This window comes from Protomyctophum bolini (genome assembly GCF_963924005.1).
Source record: "Protomyctophum bolini genome assembly, chromosome: 3".
In the NCBI taxonomy this organism is placed as follows: domain Eukaryota; kingdom Metazoa; phylum Chordata; class Actinopteri; order Myctophiformes; family Myctophidae; genus Protomyctophum; species Protomyctophum bolini.
In genome coordinates this window covers 24,586,126-24,612,816 of record NC_137864.1, presented here as the reverse complement: position 1 = coordinate 24,612,816, position 26,691 = coordinate 24,586,126, and the positions used below count along the sequence as shown (strand labels likewise).

The 26,691-nt window shown below is 43.1% G+C and overlaps 1 protein-coding gene across 4 annotated transcripts in view; it reads right to left on the bottom strand.

The window, feature by feature from the left end:
- micu3a (mitochondrial calcium uptake family, member 3a) overlaps nucleotides 1-26,691 on the bottom strand; it is a gene marked incomplete at its 3' end in the record, with an annotated part of 61,181 nt that overhangs the window by 17,073 nt on the left and 17,417 nt on the right. For 2 of the 4 annotated variants that reach the window (XM_080793976.1, XM_080793978.1), the window contains exons 5-8: nucleotides 17,663-17,710; nucleotides 15,674-15,756; nucleotides 14,613-14,684; nucleotides 6,618-6,713 (exon numbers count right to left, since the gene is read on the bottom strand). In XM_080793976.1, the coding sequence (XP_080650102.1) occupies nucleotides 6,618-6,713; nucleotides 14,613-14,684; nucleotides 15,674-15,756; nucleotides 17,663-17,710 (299 nt within the window). The remainder of the gene's footprint in view (nucleotides 1-6,617; nucleotides 6,714-14,612; nucleotides 14,685-15,673; nucleotides 15,757-17,662; nucleotides 17,711-26,691) is intronic. The other 2 variants (XM_080793977.1, XM_080793979.1) reach the window with 1 other exon arrangement.

The window sequence follows — 26,691 nt, the reverse complement described above, 5'->3', positions numbered from 1 at the left end:
CCCCTGCCAATCGAGTGCCATGCCAAGGTATGCAGACATCAGATTGGGATGAAATCTCATGTCCTTTTCAGAAGGTCAAGGTAGAGCAGTTATGTTATTTTGCATCATCACCATCATCATCATCAAACTCAACATTAACATCACCAACACAATGCCATTATGTGGTTCTACCTCCAGGTTAAAATCCTACAGTCCAATGTGGGAGAGGCAAAAACCATACATACAAGGTGATAAAAAACGTTGCAGGAGAAGAGAGCAATAAATAGCAGGCTTGTTCCATTTGAAAAACTACAAAGATGTCTGTCCGTATAAGCAGATGTTGTCATTTAAATGTGTATTTGGAATCAATTGAAAACAAGACAAATGGGCAAATAAACAAAATTGAGCGCTGCAGTAACAATGGTAGATTAATACGAAATAATAATTGGAGAAGAAAAAATAGAGTTTAGCTAAGGACATAAAGTTGGGGTCAGTGCCAGATCAAATTTTTAAAAAGCCTCAAAATGATACATAGCAATAGGTTAAAAAGAGAAGTTCGGGTAGCAACATCTCCTCAAGTCCTTGGAATGTACGGTAAACTCAGTAGACTTAGTAATACATAAAATACACGATTACATTATTAGATAAGCCTTCGTATTACTTTACAAAATTAAATTGGGGTTTCAGATTAGGGAACTCAACTACTGCAGTGCAGGTTAGTGTGGTAAGAGGTGTGGGCAGGGGGGTCTTTAACCATGGTTACTTACTACTTTATACTGTTCAACTAATGTATTGTATGCATTATAGTCTCGCAAAGCCAGACTTTCAGAGATCTCCACAGCAGATCTAGGGAGGCAGAGATATCGAATCGTCTGGCTCTACTACGAGACTAGCATTGCGGTTATACTTTATTGATCCCTGCGGGTAAATTTCTCCTCTGCATTTAACCTCCCCAACCTCCTCATTAGGAGCAGTGATCAGCCAGTGAGCAGTGCCTGGCGATCAGCCCCCCAACCTCCTCATTAGGAGCAGTGATCAGCCAGTGAGCAGTGCCTGGCGATCAGCCCCCCAACCTCCTCATTAGGAGCAGTGATCAGCCAGTGAGCAGTGCCTGGCGATCAGCTCCAAGCCAGTGCCAGGAGTCAACAAAGAAAGCTGGTTCCAATACCCAGGATCCTCTTCCTGTGAGGCAACAGTGGTAACCATTAACAACCATGCCCCCTTGCTATGGATAAGAGTAGATTTCAAGAGACACACAAAAGGCATAACAGTTCAATATTGGTCTACTACTGGAACTCTTTTGGTCTTTCACAGGACAAAAGTCAATACTGGGAGATGGTGAAGTAGAGCAGCGGATCTCAAAGTTGGGTCCGGTGACCCCCAGGGGTTCTTGAAAGGGTTCCAGGGGGACCCCAGCTAAATTAGTTAATATAGGATCAAAATCAGTTTAACCACTTTAACGCTATACTGTATTCTGTATTGGCTATGTGAGCTTACAACCTATAGATCTGCTATTTTCAAAGAATCTTGAAAAATGTGACATTTTTGAATATTTTTGAAACAGACAAATCTTGTATGGGGTCCTCATGGTACGAATATTTTCAGATGGGGGTACATATTAATTTGGGGGTCCTTGACATGACAAGGAGGTACATATTAATTTGGGGGTCCTTGACATGACAAAGTTTGAGAGCCACTGAAGTAGAAAGACCATACGCAGACAGCTGACAATTTCCTGGTTGCTTCTGAGTCACATGTGCATCTTGTCATTACAGTAAATGTTTTGATTAGCAACAAATTAAGTCATAAAAGCCGCCACTTCACCTTCACAGGTGTTTCATGCCACTGTCTTTGATAAATGAAAATCTTTCTGATACATTTCAGTGTCTTGTAATTAAACGTCTGAAACAAATAGTACAAAAATAAACATATCTACTGATGTCTCTATGATACATGAGCTCTTCAGACAGAACCCCTCCCCCCCCCCCCCCCCCTTCCTCCTCTGTTTTCACCTAGCTCCTGCCTTCCTTCTCTTATTCCATACTATTGCAAAGTCCTCTATCCAGTCTGAACAATAAGCAAATTGTGGTGAGGATATGTGATACCCTTGAGGTGGCAGTGTACCAGGCACTTAAAAGGGCTGATGGCTGAGATGCACTGAGGCAGGTCACATGGTGACCATGTCCATTTTGGATGGAGGTGGGTAACCCGAAGAATGAACGATGGAATGATGCCTATGAACATTCCCTGGCCCAAAACAAACAGTTCCAGGAAACAACAATCACGTTTCAGAGCAAAAGTGAACTGATTCATGTCACCAGTCACCGTAACACTAACCACGTGTCTAACTGAAACAGTGGGGGGAGTCCAAACCACAACTGTAATGAACAACGACAGAGGTGAACAATAAAATTGGAATCACTTTCAGAGCAAAATGTGAAGAACCATAGAAAGATCCATCCGAATTTAAAGGGCACACAAAACTCTTGTTCAACATGTTTACAGAACGTGGTTATCAGTGTGAATGTGCACATTATTATTGTTGTTAAAATTATTATTATTGTACTTATCAGGGCTGGTGTGGACGGCCCTTAACTCTAAATGCTTAACTCCTGAACTCGTGTCATAAACAAACAAGCGTGTGGTTCCTGGAAGCTCAGTAGCGCTATCACAGTGAGCTCATCATTACCGTGACTACGTAATCATTACCACGCCCCCAAGGCACGAGCCAACACCTGGTGTGTACTGTACGTGTGTGTGTGTGTGTGTGTGTGTGTGTGTGTGTGTGTGTGTGTGTGTGTGTGTGTGCCCGAGTGACTGACTGACTGACACAATGGCTACGCTTTGATGTTAGCTGGAGGTAAAAACAGTAATTACTGATGTAAACACTAAATGCCCCCCAACCCCTGAGTTTCTGAGTAATACTTGGAAGGAAACTTCATCAGTCAGACTGACAGTCAGTCACACCTACAAGGGCTAAAAGCCTAACTCGCAAACCCTGAAACATGACCAACATTCTCTCTTTTTCTATCCCATGTATTTCTCCATTCCCACCTCCTTCTACTCTTAGCTTTCATTCTCCCATCAAGAAGGTGCAGCACCTCAAAACGTGGCAGCCCTGGTCCATTGAGTTCAATGGACGGGTGGCAGCATCTTGTGAGGTTCGCCACCATTACTGAATACCAGGGGTTCCCAACCTTTTCTGGGTGGAAAATCTTGAAAGCGTTCGTGGCCCACCCATCTGACCACTTAAAACGGAGGTTAAAAATACTATATGACTTTTCTTTGCATGCATTTTTGTTTGTTATATATTATCAATAAAATCCTTGCATTATTGGGAGGACCACTTGCAAAATTCTCATAGCCCCCCAGTGGGTCCCAGCCCACAGGTTGGGAATCGCTGTCCTATACCACTCAAAAAACACTATTGAAAAAAATGTCCTCCCTCCACATTACCAGTCAGTACCTCCCTGCACCTGACAAACACAGTGAGGTAATGGTTGATTGGATCTCTCTACCTCTCCATCCCCATCCCTCCCTCCTTTTCTCTTTCACACAGCCTGTCAGTCACTCAGTCCCTCCTTCACCAGACAAAAACAGAGAGGTATAAACGGTGACTAATCTGTTGAGTAAACACATCCGTCCCCTCCCCTTCTTTAAATAGGACGTGTTACCTCTTTCTTTCCCTTAAATGTGCCCTCCTCTTCACTTCTCCCTCGTGTCCTTCCTCCTCTCCCCTGATTTCCCCCTTAGCATGCCCTCTGTTCTTCCCTTCTGTCATTTTGCCTAATTCATGCTTCATGAGTGATTTTGCTTGATCAAAATGATGTAAGCAAGATGTCACACAAGACGTTCTTTCCAAAGCATCCCCCAGTTGTCTTCTTTCCTAATCTTTCGTTTTGTATATCTGTGCATTCCTTGCTTCGCTGTTCTTTGCCCCCTGCTCCCCCCATCTCCTGTGTCTGGTTTGTCTTTTCTGTCCGTCTACTTGTTGATGAAAGGCTCCTCAGTGTAAATACAAGGTCAGGTACATTACCTTCCACTATCATTATCTCCACCTTAGCTTCCGCTGCCATTAGCTGCTAGCCTGCCACTAGAGTGCAGAGTCTGTTATTATGCATCTAGCCTGCTAGCAGCATATTAGCTTCACTCGATATTAATCATTACCAGTAGTACCCTGAAGCTAGTTGTTCAAATGGCACCTAGAGTGCCAGGCCAGCAACTGTTAAATTATTTTGTCTTTTTAGCGCAAATTAGCGTATTTGGTCATAATTTACTAGCTAGTTTTAACCAGACAAGTCGTCCTTTTTATAATTTCATTATACACTTTAGTATACACTTATAATGCAGGGTGAGTTTAAACTGTGCTCCAGAGGGGATGTGAGAGAGGGATTAAAGATAGTTGGAGGAAATGTGTATACGTTGCTTACTCATTTACTGCCCAGGACGGTTTTTATTGAATTAAGTTAGATTGTGCCCTTCACTACCGACCGTATGAATAACTAATTTATGTTTCGGATGAACTAAAATAAGATCGTTGGGCCAACATTACATAGCTGACTTCCGGTTCACGGCCCAAAATAAGAGTATGCTCTGAAAAGACAAACGGCAAGGGCTAAACGCAGCAAGAAATACATCTGGCAGTAATGAGTTAAAAGATCCTATTTTCATGTTCAGCAATCAGTCATTTCATGGTATAGGTTTTGGTGGACAATGAGGAGGATTCTTGCCATTAAACACCAAAGGTACAACACAAGCCACAACAAGCCACACACAGTACACTGACAAAAGCATATTGAAGAGGCCAAACAATTAACAATGGGGAGGTAACGGGACGAGAAACGGGACAGTTATTATAACATGGACAGTTAAATGTATAATGTCCAATTTACACCTACAGCATACTCTGGTGTCAGTACCATTGCTACAAAAACAAAGATCAAATACTTAACATAACATGATGACATAAATAGTGTATGATGGAAAACATGTGCATGATCAAATATCAAGAAGAAAGAGTAAGCTGATTCATTTGGAGTTACTGAGGCACAGGTAAATAAGGGTGGAAACAGACTTCAACATTTCACCTAAATGCAGTCGCAGCAAGGCCGTCCCCTTACCCGTTACCATAGACGGAGATCTGGAGCCAGTGCCAACAGAATGCACGGAAAAGGCAGAGAAGAAGAGCCGTGATCCGGCCGTTTGAACCGGAAGTGATAATCGGCCATTTTTGAGCACGGGACTGTAATCTAGCAATAGAAACATTAATATGCTAACCGGGAGGTTGAATTAATGTTTTATTAAGCTCCTAACATCGTCCTATACCTCATTCGGAGCCCTAAAGCAACTAAAGACCACATGTGTGCACAGAGTTTGGGGAGTTCGGCTGCTTCTACCATGGAAACAAGCAGTGACTAGCGACGGCAGCTAAAATATGGTAAAAATATTATTATTAATTCTTGATTAATACTCTTTTATCAAATCTTGTGTTCTCGTGATTGGCAAAGGAGGGTTTAATAGCTTGTGGTTGGCATAGTTTCGGTTAAAGTTTCTGTCCAAGGTCTTCTCTTGCATTCCAATATGCCAAGCCGCTTTGTGCAAATATTTTTAATAGAAATCTTGAAGTGTTTGCCACCCTGTAAGGAAGAACGGAGGGTTCCTGAGGACAGGAAAGTACAGTGAATGGAAAGGAAAGGAATGGCATGGAAGGCTGGGGATTCAGTAGTATCCTCTACATTTCAAACTACTGCTGCAATGCTGATGGATGGATGGATACATACTGTAGGTAGGTAGGTAGGTAGGTAGGTAGGTAGGTAGGTAGTTAATTAGATAGATAGATAGATAGATAGATAGATAGATAGATAGATAGATAGATAGATAGATAGATAGAAAGAAAGAGGGGTGAAATGATGAGCGGAGGGGGTTGGGGGTCGTGGGGTAGGGTCAGATGAAATGTTGAGAGGAAGGGGGGTGGGGGTAGGGCATAGGGTCAGACAGGTGAGAGGAAGGGGGTGGGGGTAGGGCATAGGGTGAGACAGGTGAGAGGAAGGGGGGTGGGGGTAGGGCATAGGGTGAGACAGGTGAGAGGAAGGGGGGTGGGGGTAGGGCATAGGGTGAGACAGGTGAGAGGAAGGGGGGTGGGGGTAGGGCATAGGGTGAGACAGGTGAGAGGAAGGGGGGTGGGGGTAGGGCATAGGGTCAGACAGGTGAGAGGAAGGGGGGTGGGGGTAGGGCATAGGGTGAGACAGGTGAGAGGAAGGGGGGTGGGGGTAGGGCATAGGGTCAGACAGGTGAGAGGAAGGGGGGTGGGGGTAGGGCATAGGGTCAGACAGGTGAGAGGATGGGGGGTGGGGTAGGGCATAGGGTCAGACAGGTGAGAGGAAGGGGGGTGGGGGTAGGGCATAGGGTCAGACAGGTGAGAGGAAGGGGGGTGGGGGTAGGGCATAGGGTCAGACAGGTGAGAGGAAGGGGGGTGGGGGTAGGGCATAGGGTCAGACAGGTGAGAGGAAGGGGGGTGGGGGTAGGGCATAGGGTCAGACAGGTGAGAGGAAGGGGGGTGGGGGTAGGGCATAGGGTCAGACAGGTGAGAGGAAGGGGGGGGGGGGGTAGGGCATAGGGTCAGAGGTCAGACTGTGTACCTCCGCCAGATCAGAGAACAAGGCTTGACTGGCGCTTCGCCTCACAACGTCCCAGTAACTCCTCTCCATAACCTCCTGACTGTCTTTGTTTTGCACCTGTAGGATTGGTTAGGGTTAGGGTCAATTCACTGTCAGGTCAACAGGTTAGGGTTAGGGTCAATTCACTGTCAGGTCAACAGGTTAGGGTCAATTCATTGTCAGGTCAACAGGTTAGGGTTAGGGTCAATTCACTGTCAGGTCAACAGGTTAGGGTCAATTCACTGTCAGGTCAACAGGTTAGGGTCAATTCACTGTCAGGTCAACAGGTTAGGGTTAGGGTCAATTCACTGTCAGGTCAACAGGTTAGGGTTAGGGTCAATTCACTGTCAGGTCAACAGGTTAGGGTCAATTCACTGTCAGGTCAACAGGTTAGGGTTAGGGTCAATTCACTGTCAGGTCAACAGGTTAGGGTCAATTCACTGTCAGGTCAACAGGTTAGGGTCAATTCACTGTCAGGTCAACAGGTTAGGGTCAATTCACTGTCAGGTCAACAGGTTAGGGTTAGGGTCAATTCACTGTCAGGTCAACAGGTTAGGGTCAATTCACTGTCAGGTCAACAGGTTAGGGTCAATTCACTGTCAGGTCAACAGGTTAGGGTCAATTCACTGTCAGGTCAACAGGTTAGGGTTAGGGTCAATTCACTGTCAGGTCAACCAGTGCAGAAAGTATCATGGGATTCACAGAAAGGTATACTTCTAATTGACCTTGAAATACCTTGGTCTGATTGTTGCAAACTGGTCATGGTACCGTTGCATGGCAATGACCACCTGTTCTGGTGCACTACAAATCATTTTGGAAATAACGCCATATCTCCATTTTGGAAACTTCGATCAAGATTTCAATGATGTGTCAAACTAACTATAGTTTGACTAAGACGTTTAATATTAATGCAGAATGGGCTTTCATTTCATGCCACAAATGTCTTTGTGGGAGAATCAACGCAAATTGTAGATATTTAATTCTGTAATATTTCACCCAGGTCGCGCATTTAAGGAAGAGGAGCAATAATAGGAGCAAAAGGCACTAATCATTTCTATGTTAATGTACATGTTGTCACATGTTGATTTGTATGTGAATTGTGAACAGTCAAGCAATGTATACAAACCTGTCGTAATACTTTCCCATGTTGCAAACACGTGTTAAAATTCACCTGAAAACTCCATAGTTGTTTTCCTTATAATTTTAGATTTATTAGTGCTTCTTTTATTTCTAGCACCGAAAGACTGTAATAAAGTAACCTGTGACCTGCAACCTGTCCAAAATCCAAGTAATACGATAATGTGGTTTTGAGTGGATTTTTCCCTTTAAGAGCCAACCATGGTGCCGCTGACCACCCACCAAGTCTTCCTCTCAGAGGAGCATAGAGCAGCAGCCATCTTAACATCATAAGAGACAATGCAGCTATCCATTAGAACTGACACTGTCTGCCATGAACATGCATGTGTGGCCAAGGGAGAGAATAGTTCATTGTCCAAACACTGTCAAGTGGATGGCTGTCTTTTGATCTGAGTTACAATGGCCTGGCTGTGCAACGGAGGTGCTTCTATTCACAGAGCATCAGTGGTGGAAAGTAACTAAGTACATTTACTTACAGTAAGTAATTTGTACTTTTCTGGAGTATTTCCACTACATCTGGGATCCAAATATTGTATACTTTTCCTCCGCTACATTAATTTAAAAACTTTAGTTACTAGTTTTGATTATTATTATAAAACATACATTAACCACAATCTACAAGCTCCACATTTGTATACATTAACTTGAAATTGGATAGTCTGCATAATGAGTACTTTTACTTTTGGTACTTTAAGTACATTTTGATGTACGTTTGTACTTTCCTTAAGTACATTTTGAATTCCGGACTTTTACTTGTAACAGAGTATTTCTATATTGCAGTAGGCAACTGATACTTTTACTTGTAAAAGTTTACTTTTTCCACCCCAACAGAGCATGTGTATGTGCATGTGCCAAACAACCCTACACATGAGCTCCCCAAAAAATTCTTAACCCTAGAACACTAAACACGGGTGATTTTCACCCGGACAATTATATTTTTGTAATTTTCATAATGTTGTTCTCTTACATTAGGTGGGTGGGTGTTTCAGTACCTTCATGGTGCTCAGTGACATCATAGAAGGTAGGTTTGTTTCCCTGCCCACATGCCTGGTTTTTTAGCGTGATATAAAAACATCCCATGCACCCACAATGGACTTTTATTCACTGGACCATTCTCACATGTCCCAGGAATGGGTGGACCAAAGGAGAAATTCCCAGCTCTTTTTTTTATATATATATTTTTTTTAATAATATGCACGTTTTTTACAGATTTTGCCACTATATGATATCCTATCCTATCCTATCTATTTTTTTTTTTTTTATGAAATATTAAAGAGTACCTCAAGTTGCCATGTTTTGCTGTACTGCAAATGAGAAATATTTTTTATGGAATATTTGTTTAGTGATGGTGTAACAAAAATATGTTCAGTGTTTTAGGTTTAATAGAAGTCCTGACGTGACTCGCCCATTAGGTTCCCGGAAGTATTTTCTCTATGGAGACACAAACTGTCTCTGCGATATTGTCAGGGAGGTGTCCCTGTATCATTTACGATAGTCAGTCAGTCATATTTGATTGATACCGTCTGTTTCTAGCGAAAATGTAACTAATTCGGCAGCAGTAACAATAGCGATTTCCACAGTCAGTTTATTCTTCATAATATGAGTATAACTGCCAGGATCATTTGAATTTCTTTGGAACACAGTTCTTATTTGCGATATAAGAAAAGTCTATGGAAAATTCAGAATGGACCCAGGTAGGACATCAGACAATTACATCAAAAATAAAGACGTGTAAATTCTAATCCTCCAACTACAGAAAGCGGATTGAAAAAGTCCTATACAAATCATAGTAGGCGTCTATTTTAGATCAATAGATTTTAGAATTTGTTTCTTGAGGAAATTACTCAAAGTTATTGATCATTTGGTAAATGAAATGGCGACCTAGCTACATAATGGATGCTCTACTGAATTAGTGGACATGTGCAGCTTGCTTCTGACATGACTCCACTGTTTGCTTTCCTCATCAGAATAATGTGAAGGATCTTGGACAAAAGAGGGACTGTTTCTCTGTCCGCTAGCTAGCCACTGCAGTTCATTCTTTGTGTTAACAATAACCTAATGGCAACCAAATGCACACACACTCGCTTTCACATAAACGCTCCACTGAACACACACACACACACACACACACACACACACACACACACACACACACACACACACACACACACACACACACACACACACACACACACAGAGAGAGAGAGAGAGAGAGAGAGAGAGAGACTGCGGCCTAAAATGCTTTAAAATGTCCCATGGCTGATTCCGTTTAGAGCCGCATAGATAGAGGGTACCATGTCATTTAAAATCAGATCACGCTTTTTTTCTAAGAGTTCATCTCTCCTGACCCCTTAAATTCAATACCTCTCCCATCCCATCCCTCTGTTTATTCAGCCTTCCTTCAACCATCAATCCTGAATCAATCACTCAGCTATCCTAATATAGACATTTATCCATCCAACCATTCACTCCGTTTCATCCATCCATTGATACATCCATTGATCGATGGTCATATCTATGGCAAGCCGTTTAGGCATTTATTACATCCTTGATATCAGACGTCAGTTTGCTACGCTAGTTAAAAGGTAGCGTAAGTTATACTGTATTTGTTCAAAAACTACCTGACATCTCCATACCCCCCCCCCCCCCCCTCTCTCTCTCTTTCTATCTACCAAACAGTCAAACAAGAGATTGGCTTGAGGGTGGCCTATCACGTGAGCTTTGCAATGTGTCAGAGAGGTAGAAGGATCCACCTATGCAGGTGTACAAGTAGGATGACGAAGGCAGCAACCTCACACATCTCCCAGTCTGCATCCCTCCCTCCACACAAAAACACACAGTCAGACACACACACACACACACACACACACACACACACACACACACACACACACACACACACACACACACACACACACACACACACACACACACACACACACACACACACACACACACACACACACACACACACACACACACACACACACACACTTTCGAAGTAAAATGAACACTCCGGATGTTACTGTGCCCCCCTCGACTACTGAACAGAGGACAGTGGTGCTGTGTTCACACTGGACGGTACAAGAGCTCCAAAGCTCCACAGCATGTGTCGCTTTGTACAGTAGCTTTGTTTCTGAAGTTGAAGCCAGCTCAACTTATTTGCAGCTTTGTATCTTTGCATCTTCATGCCTCTGGCTTCCAACAAAAATGAATGATAGACTGTATCTTCGTGTCTGCCAGTGTGAATGCAGCATTACACTGAGAGGTCAGACTGGTGCTTACATACGCTCATTACGCTGTTCATGGGACAGTTACACTAAGAGGTCAGACTGGTGGATACATACGCTGTTGTTCATGGGACAGTTACACTAAGAGGTTAGACTGGTGGATACATACGCTGTTGTTCATGGGACAGTTACACTAAGAGGTTAGACTGGTGGATACATACGCTGTTGTTCATGGGACAGTTACACTAAGAGGTTAGACTGGTGGATACATACGCTGTTGTTCATGGGAGCAACCTGATATCCATAGAGCTGCATAGTCTAGCACACACAGAGAGAAACACACAAGGAAGAGAGAGGGGGACACACAGCATGCAGTCACAGGAGGAGGAGGAGGAGGAGGAGGAGAGAAGGTAAAATAATTGTTAGTGCATGCGGAGGAAAGAGGCTGGCTGTGTGGACACACTACAGAAGGACAGAAGTGTCATTTTTCAACACATCTGCAGGTGTGGTTTGGGGCCAACACACACATTTTATGCGACATAACATATGTTTTATGTGAGCCATTTAGGACTGAGATTCTAAAACGCCTTCTAAAGCCTGATCTAAGTATTCTGAAACACTTCTACTATTAATTAAAAAAATGGCAATAAATGTATGTTGCTATATACTGAACTGTAGCAACAACTACCCCAAAAGGGGTTCCTGTCCTTAATGGATGACATAAAATAAGTCACCTGTTAAAGATGAGATTCTCATCAGAATCTCATCTTTGACTGTGACACAAGATGTGTTTCTGGGCCACCACGTTACACCTGCAAATGCATGGAAAATAACATTCTCGCATGTACTGTATACAATACGTATGATGGAACGAACAGTAGGGGAAAATCTGATTGGGAACAACAGGATACAATATTAGAAAAACAATCATAATTATACTCGCAACACACAATATACACTAGTGTGACTACACTAATGGCCAGATTAGCTTGGCATTAATGGCACGCCTGTGTTGCTGCAGAAACGAGCCGATAGGCGAGTTCCATAGGCAGCACAGAAGTGCCATTAATGGCATATACTGTAGCACACCCTTGAGTGTAATATTGCGATTATACAACAGTTACCCGTAAAAAAAAGAATCCCACATCAACTCAATTTCATTATAACTAAGATATTCGATAAAAAAAAAATCATGATTTTTAAAATAATCACAGATGTAGGTGTAAGGGCCAAAATGACCACTAATGTCGAACACATTTATGTAACCTTGGGGTGGCGCTGTCGTTACATAAGCGTCAAGTTCACAGGCATGGTGAGGGAAGGATTGACCCGGAAGGGCAAACGGCTTTGACCGCACTTTGAAATGGTTGGAGCGAAATGTTTGTCTGTTTCAGTCTGAAGTATCCATTGTCTGTAATCTGTCTAATTATGGTTTATTTTTAGTATCACGCAGATCTGATGCTGTACACAACTCTTTATATGGTGAAATATATGTGACGTTATTGGGGCTGACACACAGGAATAAACAGCACGGCATTAGAATGGCGCGTCAGTCAGGTCCAGCTACGGGATCAATTCCTTGAGAGATCCGAGGCTCTCACAGTAGGCATGTAGCCACTACAACCGAAAATGTCCCTTGAAAACTGCTAGCCTAGCCACCCAAACGGATCTGCTCTGGGAGAGCAATATTTATTATATATTTTGATTAGGCATTTCATCATGCTCGTTTAAGCATGGCTAGATGGCTATTTAAACCAATCAGTTTGCTTCTTTGAAACGACCTGTTGTATAATGCACTAAATGCAGTATAACAATTCCTGAAAAAACTTCCACAGTTCTAAAGCACTGTACTGGTAAGGCTTGAATATTCCACTCCACAGTTTTACTGAAATATATACTGCTTGGAATAAAGGTGTCTTCAAGACGCCCAGGTTGGGTATAAAGGCTCATGGTTTTCCTAAATTACAGTACATTAGTATTATTTAATTGCTGGAACTATGGTGGCAATGTTTGACATGCTGAGTTCCTTACATAGCGAGGTCAGTCATTGGTGACAGTTGGTCAGCTACTGCTACTACCACATAAAATATCACCCTCTTGGTCCTTTTATCACTCACCTTACCAGGGCAACTAAAGTCTGAGTATATGATAAACAGAATTATACACTTTGAGATGTGTTATATGATAACAATTTGTCTCACATTGGATAGGCCTTCTCATCTGAATGTCTCTGTCCACCAGAGGGCACTGTGAACACCAAATGCAGCTGAACTGATTTTGTGAGTTTTGAGAAGGGGGAGTTGGGGGAGGCGGATGGATTGTTATGTCCTAGACAGGGCATATACGGTCACAGGATAATGCTGAATTTGCACCAGCAGTGGTCTATCGCTTCCGCGTTCTGAGAAAGCAGCAAGGTTATGTCTATCTATGGCAAGGAGCAACCTCCGGTTTCTCCACTGTGACAGGAGGTGGACTCAGCAAAAAGTGGATTGGCAATAAAGGTTAAGAAAAGTTCAAGGTGAAACAGAGCAGCAGCCAACCACAAGTACACTTTGGTTTGACTAGGCGTGTCCTTGGCCTACAAACTTGACACCACTTTAGAACAGGCAGAAACAGACAATGGAAGTAGCGAACATTGATGACTAAACTAGCAGTTGTAGTCACTACATGGCCTACAATAACCTAAAATGTATATGTTGTTTACAAACACGCCACCAGAGACGAGCATCAAGTGGCTGTCTGCACTATCTACACACATTTTCTTCTGTGACTTTCCTTTTTTTGTGTGTGACTATGATTACAGTGTGTGCTGTGGATTACAGGTTTACAAGTTCAAATTTCAATGTACAGGTAGATCCCGTATTTAGAAGTGCTCAAATCAAATCTACAAGCTCTCAACATTTGCAACATACTGTATCTACGTTCATGTTCTCCTCCCTCCCTGCCTGTGAGCTCTACTGACAGATGCTGTACTGGCTCAAGCTGTTCGGGCCAGTTGCACCACGAGTTGATTATTTACAAGGATGTCATACAAACCCCAGACACGCCCTTTAGGTGTGATTCCGGACATTGGCTTGCTGCTGCTGGTGATTCAGCATAAGGGTAGAAAGGCTTTCCCATCCTGAAATAGGGGGAGCTGAGTGCTAGAGCACTCGGTGATAGAGCAGGTACTCTCCTCTTAAGAATCAAGGGGGAAAAAATCTCCTTATACAGTAGGCTCAACTTATGCTCACAAATAAGTTGGAAACTATATAAAATGTTGTGGGCACCGGATTTACAGAAACATGCCTTAGTCCTTGGTGTACATCTGTTGTATGTTTTATCTCATAGACAGAAAGAAAAAAAAAGTAACCTAATTTTACCATTATCAAAAAATCACACTTGTGTGAAGTGAGGGGCGCTCTTGGTACAAACACACAGACACACAACGCTGTGCATAATTGAGGAGGGGATGCAATATCTTCGATCCTCAGTTAACTCAAAGACAACAGCCTGGTAATCTTGGATAGTTTTACTGTATTTGAGGGAACTTAATACACAGAAGTACTTATCACACACACGCACGCACATGCGCACACGCGCACAACATCCTCTTACTGTACGTTCTTACCAGCTGGGCAGATTTGTCAGCGTCTCCTTTCCGCCCTTTCTTCTCATTTTTCTTACGGAAGATCTCCTGCAGCTATAGTGACATAGACGGAAGACAGACAGTTGCAAACACAGACAGACAGGAAGACCGGGAGTGGGAGAGACACAGACAGGTTGTCAATAGTGTAGTGCACTATTGTGCACAATAGCAGGCACTTTAGCCCTGTGCTCAGTTGGCTCAGTGTGCCTGCCCACAACTGTGGAGGCTGGACGTTCGAATCTGCCGCTGTGCATCCGGCTTTGTCGAGCATCTATACGAACACAATTAGCCGGCTTCGCTAAATCCCACCCAAAAAGCGATTGTCCAATGCCAATCCAAATAGTTTAGCAACTGTTGCTATGCAGGTCAAGCTTTCACCACATCATAGCTGTCAATGTTATTTTGCATGGCTGTGTTGTTGAACATTTACACGGCTTAACGTCAGGAAAGTTACACGACTGACCCACCCAGGTGATGGCAATAATACTAATGACCAGTGAAAACTCCTGTCGGGTGGTCGTTAAAAGTTGATTTCTCCCTCTGTCATTACCTCATATTTCTAGTTTATTTAAATAATGTCATGCACATTTGCCCAGTGCTTAGCCTACTGCAGGCCTGATGACTAGATTTAGAAGACATTTTGAAGGTTTTGCTTCTGAAATGATCCATTATCCATATTATTATATGGAGAAATCCCGTCATTTAACATGCATCTCAATGGGTGAGGAAGATAGCTTGACCTGTCTCTTCACTGCTAACGTGCCTATTTGACAAGGACAGGGTTGGGCAGGTACTTAGCGAAGAGCTAATTGGTCCGTATTCGGGGGAGGGAAGGCGAAATCAGGGAGTGTTGGGCAGGAGGGGAGGAGTAAGACGAAAGCTCTACGTCCTCCCGGTGGGGGCTCCTCACTGGCAGGTGAGTCAGTAGGATACAACAGAAGTGACAACACACAAATGTGTGAGGGGAGGAATGAATTGGCATAATGACTAAATTGGGAAGAAAAAGGGGTGAAAAGAAAAGATGCAGTGGCGCAGTAACTCACCACCAGGAACTCCCTCTTGTCCACCATCTGGTTGCCGTCAGCATCAAACATGTTGAAAGCGATCTTAAAACCGGCATGAGGCTCTAGACAACACAAACAACAACACACACACACACACACACACACACACACACACACACACAGTATTAAAGGTGACCAGACTACTGTAATGTGACATATACTGTGAGTGATAGTTAAAGATGGAGTGCCGTGATTTTTTTCATTTATGAGGTGACAGTACTTCATCAGACCCCTTGGTGTGGTGGTTGTGTGCAATGATGTCTTCCCTTTGTATTTAGGGTTTCTTCCTGGAGGCTGAAACCTTGACAGTCAAACGTGCCAATGAAAAAACAGTGATATAGTGACATCACAATATCACCCCCTACCCTAACCCCTCCCTCTTTATCATACAACAGTAGCTGTGGGTGTGGCTTCAGTTCAAGTGGATCACCACAAATCACCACCCACAAGGCAAACCAGGAATACTTAATGAACTGGTGAGCATGTCCACATAAAAACGACATTTTAACAAATACTGTACACCTTTTTGGAAAAATTCTTCATCCTTAAATAATATTAATAATACATGATGATCATGTGTTAGGGTGGAAAAAAATCACGGCACTCCATCTTTAACAGGCATGCAACATAAAAAGGTTGACCATTTTTCAAAGCATAGCATAGCATTCTTCTTTTTTTTCCCCATTGCGGAGATTTCTAACACTGCTGAAGTAGGAAAGCAGAAAGTAGAAAAACACACCTGTACTGGTGAGGTGCTGGCAAAGAAGAAGAACAGAAGGTCTAACGGGAGATTCTGCAGACTCAGAACTCCAAAGCAATACTAAATTAAAGTATTACATCCAAGTTATGAGACAAGCGGTCTCTCCCTTAAAACTTGACATAGATAATCACAGAGCTCTTGATATGCAAGTCATAAGTCTCAAGTGAGTTCCATGTACGCCACAAGTCATGTAGGGCATGTCTCAGGTCAAATCTCATGTCACTGTGTTCAGGCCAACTCAAGTCATGACTCAAAGTTCCAACTTTCAGGTTTCAACGACTCAAGACTCAATGAAAGAACGTTTTAGTGAGTGTTAACAAAATTATTTTATTCGGGACTCTCAATCTATCATCCACCTAGCAATCCTTACCTCTCGTTGTTGTTTTCAAATGGCGGATTAGGTTCAGCGTGGCTGTAAACTCATCTGATATTTTTCTGCTTGTTTTACAAAAAATGTTGCGTATATTATTAAACAGTGGAATGATGATCATTTAGTGGTTTAAAAAATAACCAATTCAGCAATGCATTGCGATTCAGCTGTGCAGCAATGGGACATAATAGATAATCGTAGGCTAAATATTATATACAATTAAAATATAATTATAATACTGTATATAATATTATATATAAAATCTGTTCAGTATATCTGACTGCTTGCATTTACTGATGAAAAATGTGCCATGTTATGCAGTTATAGAAATGATGCATTGCAAGGCCTTGTAGAATTCAATCGAATCATTACCTGGTGAATCGTAATCAAATTAAATTGAATTGTGAAGGCAGTGCCAAAGCACAACTCTGTGATCAATGTTGATTCTTGCATGGTTGCACTGCATGCAACTGACAACAGGATGGAGTGATCTCAATATTAGGTTTTTTCTGCCCACCTAAATGATTGGTAAGCCATTATTATAGTTCCGTGTATTTGATTGAGGTATTTTGAAATATACCAGAGAAGGCATCTTGCATGAACAATGGGGAAAATAATTCAAAAAAAGACTCTCGCATCATCCACATCAAGTCCAATTCATAGACATGAGGGTCGAAGTCAAGTGTCCGTAATTGTTTTGTTTTTTGCGATTCAAGTCTGAAGTCACAAACATTGTCAATAGAGTCTCAAATCCACAGTTCTGGGAAATCCAACACAGTAAAACATGTAAGTTATTGTTAGGTTAAGGGAATAAGGTGGAGAGCTGGATTGGACTCACTTGTCAGGATGCAGAGCAGGAAGAGGTACTCTGTGTAAGCGATGATGCCTGGACCAAGAGAGAGTTAAAGAATAGGTCAAAACCACACACACACACACACACACACACACACAATGTTTACAGATGTTCAAAGGCTACTACCTCCTGAGACACACAGATGTAAGATGTATGTGCATGCTCATGCATGTGTGTGTGTGTGTGCACACACACACACACACACACACACACACACACACACACACACACACACACACACACACACACACGCATGAACACACACAGAGGTAATCCTTCCTTTTATGAAGATAGCATCTTAAAATCTGTCTTCTTTAACTGCCAGAGGCCATTTGGCCACACACCGTTTGATTTTCCACACCCTGAGTGTCCAAGGTTAAGACATTGGCTATAAGTGGCTGTATAGCTGTGTGTGTGTGTGTGTGTGTGTGTGTGTGTGTGTGTGTGTGTGCGCGCGCGCGCGCGCTCTTACACAAGCGTGCATGCATGCATGCATGTGAGTGCGTATATGCACACCTATGTGTATGTTTGGATAAGCAAGTGAAAAATGTTTCAGTGGTGATCCATTCTAGCCTAGGGGCCCATTTAGGAATCTTTGTAACCATTCTCTCTATATCTCTCTCTCTCTCTCCCTTTCTCTGTTTCTTCCTTTCCGATCGTCAAGATAGTTCAGGGTGACTGGCTTGAGTGTTACGGGAGACTAGCTCTGTGTGTGTGTGTGTGTGTGTGTGTGTGTGTGTGTGTGTGTGTGTGTGTGTGTGTGTGTGTTAACATGACACCATTGAGGACCTGTAAGGCTTGTGTTTTTCTGTGATGGTGGACTCCATTGTGTAGACAACCTGTAGTTTTCCTTCGTGTAGCCTGAGCTAAAGGCCACATGTTGTTTTTAGACCAGAGGGCAGAAAGCCAAAACCACACACACTGTATACCTGTTAATGTAACGATGTCCCTTCATCTATGTACGTATCTGATGGGACCAGAGACTGAGCCGAGTGTATTGTCTCTCAGTCTATGCATTTTCAATGTTTCGGCATTGGGGTGTAAGATAAAGATCGATACAATTAAACATTGCAATTGTATTTGTCACGATACTGAGAAACGATTTTCCATGCATTCCATGGATTTCTTAACCCTAGAACACTAAAATCAACTTTTGTCACACCATCACTAAACCCGGTATGTTTTACCGGGTTTTATTGTATTCCATACAAAATATTTCTCATCAAAATATATTAAAGTACAGCAATACATGGCAACTTGAGGTACTCTTCTTTAATATAATGTTTTAAGTATTCCTAAAAAAAATTATAATGGATTTGGGAACTTCTTCTTTGGTCCACCAATTCCTGGTCCAGTGGGAAAACAAACAAACAAACAAAACTACCCTTGTGGATGTATGGGATTTTTTCACTGGCCCCTCACACTTAACCTGACACTGCCAGATCCAAGAAGCTTCCTACACAAATTTGTTTCACAGCTTATTGGGATCTGGGATCTCGGAAGCAAATTCGATGACGGGGCTGTTCCTTTTTTTCAAGATACTTGGTAGATGATTGGATGGGACCGTCTGTCTATCACCGTGTGGGCGTGCAAACACAACCAATCATATTGACGTGTCTATATAGCTTCGCACATATCCCGCCCTTAGCTCACGCTGATTGGTTCGGTACGGAACGGATCGGTGTTAACTGAACTCCCTGAGAGATCCCAGATGGAAGGAACGGGGATGGGTTGGGGAACATGGTTACCCAATACCGCCCCCATCTGGCAGCGTCAGGTTACCTCACACTAAACCCTCACACTAAACCCTCACACTGGCCCCTCACACTAAACCCAACACCTGCCTGTAGAAAATAAAATCACACCCGTGTGAAGTGAGTGGTGCAACTCCGTGTGGGGGTCCCCGGAAGTTCCCACAGGAACGTGGCCAGGTTGCCGGCCCGGTTCCGGCAAACCGCCCCTTGTCCGAAACGGTCGAGAAATGACAGAGTTACTGTGTGGGGGTCCCCGAGGGGTCTCTGGGGAGTCCCCGGAACATCCAGAACCCCAGGAACACGCCCAGGGGGCCGGCTCCATTCCGCCCCGGGTTCCAAATGGTTGAGAAATGACAGAATTACCGTGTGGGGGTCCCTGTACTGTACTGTACTGTAACACCCCAAATCATTATATACAGTTAATGTGTGTGTGTGTGTGTGTGTGTGTGTGTGTGTGTGTGTGTGTGTTAGGCTGTGCAACAGTGACACAGCTATTTTTGTGCTCGGACAGACCCAGGGACCCACATCTATAGACGAATGAGAGATAAAACACATACCAAGGGGTCCTTGAAATTAAAAGTGTTCAGAATCACTGATTGAACGTTGCCATCGTTCATAGTATTCAATGGACCTTGCTCTGTTGAGATTATAAATATCTATAATATATCTATGTGTATTGAAGTCTAGAAGGACATTTGAAGCCATGAGTGTTTATAATAAATACTGTTTACTTTAAACACTACTAAAAGAATATACAAAAGTTTCATAGTGTTCAGTTGATATCGAGCTGTCATCCCTTGTCTGACATTGGGGCTCCGCGGTGGCCATACAGAAATCCCTGGATGGGTGCTACACCAGAATGTTACGTGTGGTACTGAACATCAACCAGGACGAGCACATCACCAACAAGCGTCTGTATGGAGCATAACCAAGTGTATCAGAGAAGATAGCAGTAAGGAGAATGAGACTAGCTGGCCACTGCCACCGACACCAAGAACTCCCGGCCAAAAAGCTTGTACTGTGGGAACCAAAACACGGGCATCGATCGAGAGGACGTCCCACACCTACCTATGTGGACGTACTAAAGAAAGATGCTGGTGTAGAAAGCACAAATGAGCTGGCCAGATGTATGGAGAACCGAGATGACTGGAGACGCCGATAGAGACGATGTAGAGAGATACCAACTGCAAGTGTGAAATAAAAAAAATGCTTACAGTATGTTGACATATACAGCAAAATTCCTTGTTGAATACACCGACTGTTGCAACGGAGAATCACACACACAGACACACACACACACACACACACACACGCTAAATATGCTCAGGCAACAGCATTCCTCAGTCTGACGCATAGCCCTCACAGCCTCACATCCATGGTCGTCTCCTCCGACAGCGGTAATCCGAGGCCATTCCCAGGATTCTATCTGTCACAGCACGGAGAGGAGAGCATGTCCTGACATCACTAAACACACACACGAGCACGCACGCACGCACACAGGATGGCATCACCACTCAACAAAACCTCTCTATATATCCATTGCTTGTTCTTTTGACTTTCTCTTCCTAAACCACATATTTGTTCACACACGTGTGTGTGTGTGTGTGTGTGTGTATATGTATGTGTGTGTGGTCTGCAGTATTCTAGCAGTCATAGGAAAAGCCACACCTACACTTGTTGCGACACCAGCAACTCTACATCTGACCTAAAACCTGTTCTGACATTCCATATGTTCATCCTTCCCCATCCATCCTTCCTCTTCGATGTCTCCCTTTTGACTAATACCTGTCCATTCAAATTTCAAACTCTAGACGGGCCTGCCCCAAAGTAATTAGTTCAGCCACGCCCGGCAGCCGACGAAAACTAGAGTTCTCAACAGGCCCGAAAATTAAGGCCCGGTCCTACCTGGGCCCTCATGAAACCCTGTACACTCAAGAGAATGTCCCCGCTACCACCCTTAGATCTCCATTATACTGTATGGAGCTCACCTGTTCTGTTCTGACATTCCATATGTTGATCTGACCTCATCAAACCCTGTAGACTCAAGACATGCTCCTTATATGGCCAGTACATAATTCATTCCATGCCTGACCCCTCCATGCCAAAGCATCAGCGCTCGCCCAGCAGTCTGCCGTTAACGAGGCGGATGCGTGCACGCTTCTCGCCCTCAGGCGTCTTACTGGTAATATCTTACTTCGCCTAGTGGCTCAGGGGTAGAGTTAGTGTCCTTGAGAATGACTCTGAACCCCTAATTGCTCCTGATGTGCAGGTTGGTGCCTTGCATGGTTTCATCTGCCGGATGAAATCATGCGGATCGGTGGATGAATGTGTGTGTGAATGGGTGAATGTAATGCATCTAGTCTAGTCTAGAGAAGCTACTGGGTTGTCCGTCCGCTATGCCATTTGAACAACCAATTCCCTTCACTCTGAATAAAACTTCTGACAAAGGGGGTCACTAATCCTCGTTAAATAGAAACACTGGGAGGGAATATTTGAGGGGTGGACAACATTGCGGCACAACACTCGAGGTACGTCGGGACAGGTCAAAACACAGATCTTTTAAAGACATCTTCTCGCTTGCTTGCTCGTGTCGCTGGCAATCAGGATGCTTTGGACATACAAGGTTTCGACTGCCAGAGTAGCAATTTACATTTTCCTTGCCATCTCTAAATATTTCTCTCTCTCTCTCTCTCTCTCTCTCTCTCTCTCTCTCTCGATCCATCTTTGCAGAGAGGCAATGCTGGCCCCTGGGGACTGAACCCAATACAACACACAAATTCAAACACATTTACACAATCACATCCGCAGCAATGTGACACACTAGCGAAATTGTGAGAAACTTACTTAGTTAGTTATTGGCAGTGTGGAGGGGGCATGTGTGGTTTATATTTAGCATTCTACTGGGGTGTGTGCGTATCTGTGTGTGTGTGTGTGTGTGTGTGTGTGTGTGTGTGTGTGTGTGTGTGTGTGTGTGTAATTATGACGATAGGGACATTCTTCCAGGCCTGTTACACGCTCCTGAAGCAAATGCGTTAATTAAGGGTATCTTGTGTCGCATGAGCACACTCTCCTCTCCTCTCCCCCATCCCTTACTCTCTCCCTCTCTTTCTCTCTCTCTCTCTCTGATGTGGTATAGAATTTTGTTTTTATCGCTATGTAACAGGAGAGGACAGCAGGGTAGTAATGTGAAGAAGAAGAGAAGAGATGGATAGATGGATGGATGGATAAAGAGAGTTAAGAGGATGGGAAAAGAGGAGAGGAGGTTATTTTTAGGTGTTTCAGCAGGCTGTTTCACCGTAAGGAGGGACAGTGTGGCTCCAACTCCGGATTAGCAACACCTACTGTGGCGCGCACGGCACGGCACACACACACACACACACACACACACACACACACACACACACACACACACACACACACACACACACGTGTGTGTGTATGTGTGTATGTATGTATGTATGTATATATATATATATACTAGAATTTCGTGCTCATCCCAGAGCTACTTCGCCACGCACTATGGGAAGAAATAAATGGCGGGAGTTGACTCCACATGTAGTAACGGATGGGTTATTGGAAATGTACCATTGTTTTGTCCTGAATATTTCCACAGCCTAATTACTAAAGGATTGTGACTGTGGGACAGACATACAGTCTGACATACAATAGGCTACACGTGTGCACAGAGAATAAACAATGACCTATATGCCCAGAGTTCTTAAATTAACATAGTTGGATTTTAACAGAAAGACAATGCATAAATCAGTCAAAGTAAGTGACAGACTCAACAGTAGCACACAGCATGCAAGGCAGCGATGCATGCATGCAAACATGTTTGTCCAGCTGAGATTTAGTGTCTCCATCTCTCTGTGGAAGAGGTTGCACATGACCTGTACGGCCACACTGAGGTGCTCCAACACAAACACAGACACAAAACAACACCACGCTGTTTGTCCAGTTGACCCAAATCAACACCAATACCTAGCCTGTTTGTCCAAAACACACTATCTGCTCGCCACGTTTCTACTTCGCCACAACCTAATGTTAGTAACAAATGTAGGGGAGAGCCGCCAAGGTTGTAACGCTTCACGGTTGTAACATGGACGTTATCTCTTGATTGGTCAACGCCACCATGACGCCATCGCGTCAGTATGTGTACAGCAACGTGCTCTACGTGCCCAGGAAGTTTGAAGTGTTTACCTTCAAAATGCGTATAATTTTACACCTGGAGTATATGTGTGCTACAATTTTTGTCTTTGGTGTTGGTGAATAAAAATCCACATGGATGTGTTCATGCTTATGTTCTTCATTAGTTTGCATCGTGTTTAGACGGAATTCACGTTCATTCTGGTCTGTAAGCAACTGCAAAGAAAACTTGCAAAAGCGGGTCATTTGTAACATGTGTTACAAATGGTCCGCTTCCATTCAATGCCATTATATGTAATATTTACATATTGGCCAATATTATATGTTCTAAAATTGTATTGTATTGTGTAGTGTATTCTAAAAGTAGTTTAGGGTTGTATAACATTGTACAACTCAATCAATCAAACGTTTGTTTAATCAATGTATTGCCCCATTGAAAAAAAAGAAAAGCCCAAACTGGTACATCCGATACTATTTAATATTTCCCTTAATTATGTGTGATACATTTTCTTATCACATCCATGGTATGAAAACAATGCTAAGGAGTTGCTGCAATGAAATATAATTGCTTTAAGCTGAAAAGGAGTTATTAGTTATTATGTGTAGTGTAGTGTAGTCAACATGTTAAGGCTCGTACACACTGCCCGGTATTTGCTGCGATTATGCTTTCGGGGAGCATTCTTGGCGCTGGCCGAGAAAAACCCCTGATCTGACGTTAAGTGGTGCCCAAATGGTAGATCACGATCTACAAAGGCTTTGCAGGTAGACCACATGACATGGCAATAAAAATATATATAATTTTAATCTAAAAAACAATTTTTGCATCTGCCGCTTTAGATGATCTGAGATGACTTGATTGATTGACATCAAAAAGGGCCTGTCAGCTCAAACACACAATGCAATACTTGTTGTTGCTTACAATCATCAGTAGCAAAGTCAAATACCAACAAAAATAAAAGCCTACGATTTGCATTGTTCCCCCTCTATTTCCCATTCCATGTGCGTTTGTCTTATATGTAGCCTATATGAAAGGCCCCTCAATTACATTTTGTAACTATTTTCAGCAATGGGATGATAGTTTTATTTGGTGGGTATGTTGAGCTGGTCGTTTTGAAAGTAGCTCTCAAGTCCATAAAACAAACTAACATAGGCTACTTCTCTATAAGCAGAATCATGAATAGGCCTATTTAATTTATACAAAAGGAGAAGAGAGAGAGAGAGAGAGAGAGAGCAATGTGTTTGTGGCTCAAACTTTGTCTAATATTGTTTTAGAGCAGTGGTTCTCAAACATTGTCATGGCAAGAGCAAAGGACCCCCAATATTTTTTCAATCTACAAAAATAATCCCAAAATCGCTGATAAATTAAATTACATTACTTACTAATCGCTTATTTGGCAACACTGGCCAGAAACGACCAGTGTAGCTTTTTGTTGCAGCTCCGTGACTGGGAGATGGGAACTTTCTGTTACAGTTAAATCAATATAAAAGTACCACACAACTGAAAAGTATCGCGACTGTGACCGCAAGGTAGAGACGTGTGTGGCTATAATGACGCACAGCTGTTATGTAATCGCGCATCTATAAATTCTAATCGTGTGTGGTATTTCTTGGGGAGACGGGACTGTGTGTGTGTGTGTGTGTGTGTGTGTGTGTGTGTATATATACATTCCGTCGGTAATTCCCTGTAGGCTATAACCACATATTGGTAGCCTATCCCAATATTGGCGTGACGCATTTCACGTGAATAATGTTGTGTGCGCGCGTGGGGAGAAATAGAGTGATTTAATGAATCGCATGTTGGTGTGTGTGTGTGTGTGTGTGTGTGTGTGTGTGTGTGTGTGTGTGTGGGGGGGGGGTGGTGGCTTACAGGCGTGCATGTGCGTGTGTGTGTGTGTGTGTGTGTGTGTGTGTGTGTGTGTGTGTGTGCAGGCGTATGTATACATGTGTACTGGGCAGTTGGCTGTCTGGCGGAAATAGTATACATGTGTACTGGGCAGTTGGCTGTCTGGCGAAAATAGGCCAAGTGATCGGTGTAATGGTGATATTTTGGCCCAATCCAATTAATGACAAAGAATGACCGGAGCCTCTAGCCAGCTAGTGGCGGACCGGCATGTGTGTGTGTGTGTGTGTGTGTGCGCTAGCACGCTTGCAAGAGAGAGAGAGAGAGGGGGAATGAGAGAGAGGGAGGGAATGAGAGAGAGGGAGGGAGAGAGAATAGCAGACCTGTAAGTGTTTCTACCTGGTTTCTACATAGCAGCAGTATTGCTACTTTTACTTAAGTATAACATTAGAGTAATTTTCCAGCACTGAAGTGGTAGGCATAGTGAGTAGGCATACCGTAGCTATAAATACCATGTTTTACATAGAAATTATTTTATATTAGAAATTCTAATTATATGATCTAAATAGGCTATGAAGGTGAAAAACACAAAACAAAGAAAAAGAAAACGGGTGATGTGACTGGCCGGAATCAGTGTAGACTAGAGGGTCCTCAACTGGATATGTTTGATGCCTCGGCCTCTTTAAAGAGATGGATGGATGAAGGACAGAAAGTCTGGACACTACATTTTAAATTCTGGCATGTATTTTTATACTTTAGTCATTTTATGTTATTTGTAAACCACACGTTATATTATTGTTTTTATGAATGTAAAAAATCGATTACATATTGGTGCTCCTTAGATTTTGGTGGGTGCTCCTAATTTTTTTCTGGTGCTCCTTCATTTTGAAATTGGGAGCACCAGTGCTACCAAGTAAAAAAGTTAATTTCGAGCCCTGAACTAAGGGAATCGTCGAGTCATTTATTTTGTAAATAAAGAGATTTAGATGGAATAAGCAAAATAGCGATCGTATAATTTCTCCTCTTCCGTCTTTCTCTCATCAATCTCCTGCGCGAGATCAGATTTTGTGCTGCGCGAGATGACATTGTCAAGCTAGTGTGGGGGCGGGCCTGGTAAGAGAGGGCAGTGTTGCCAGGTTTGCGAATTGTAAGCGAGTTGCAGTGTATGTAAGTAGCGTGGTTAAAGTCCTTGTTTCTGGGCGTGTTGGGGCAACAGCGTAGGCTGTTGCCTGGGGGGTGTGGGTACTTTGGGCAGAAAATGTGTGTATTAAACA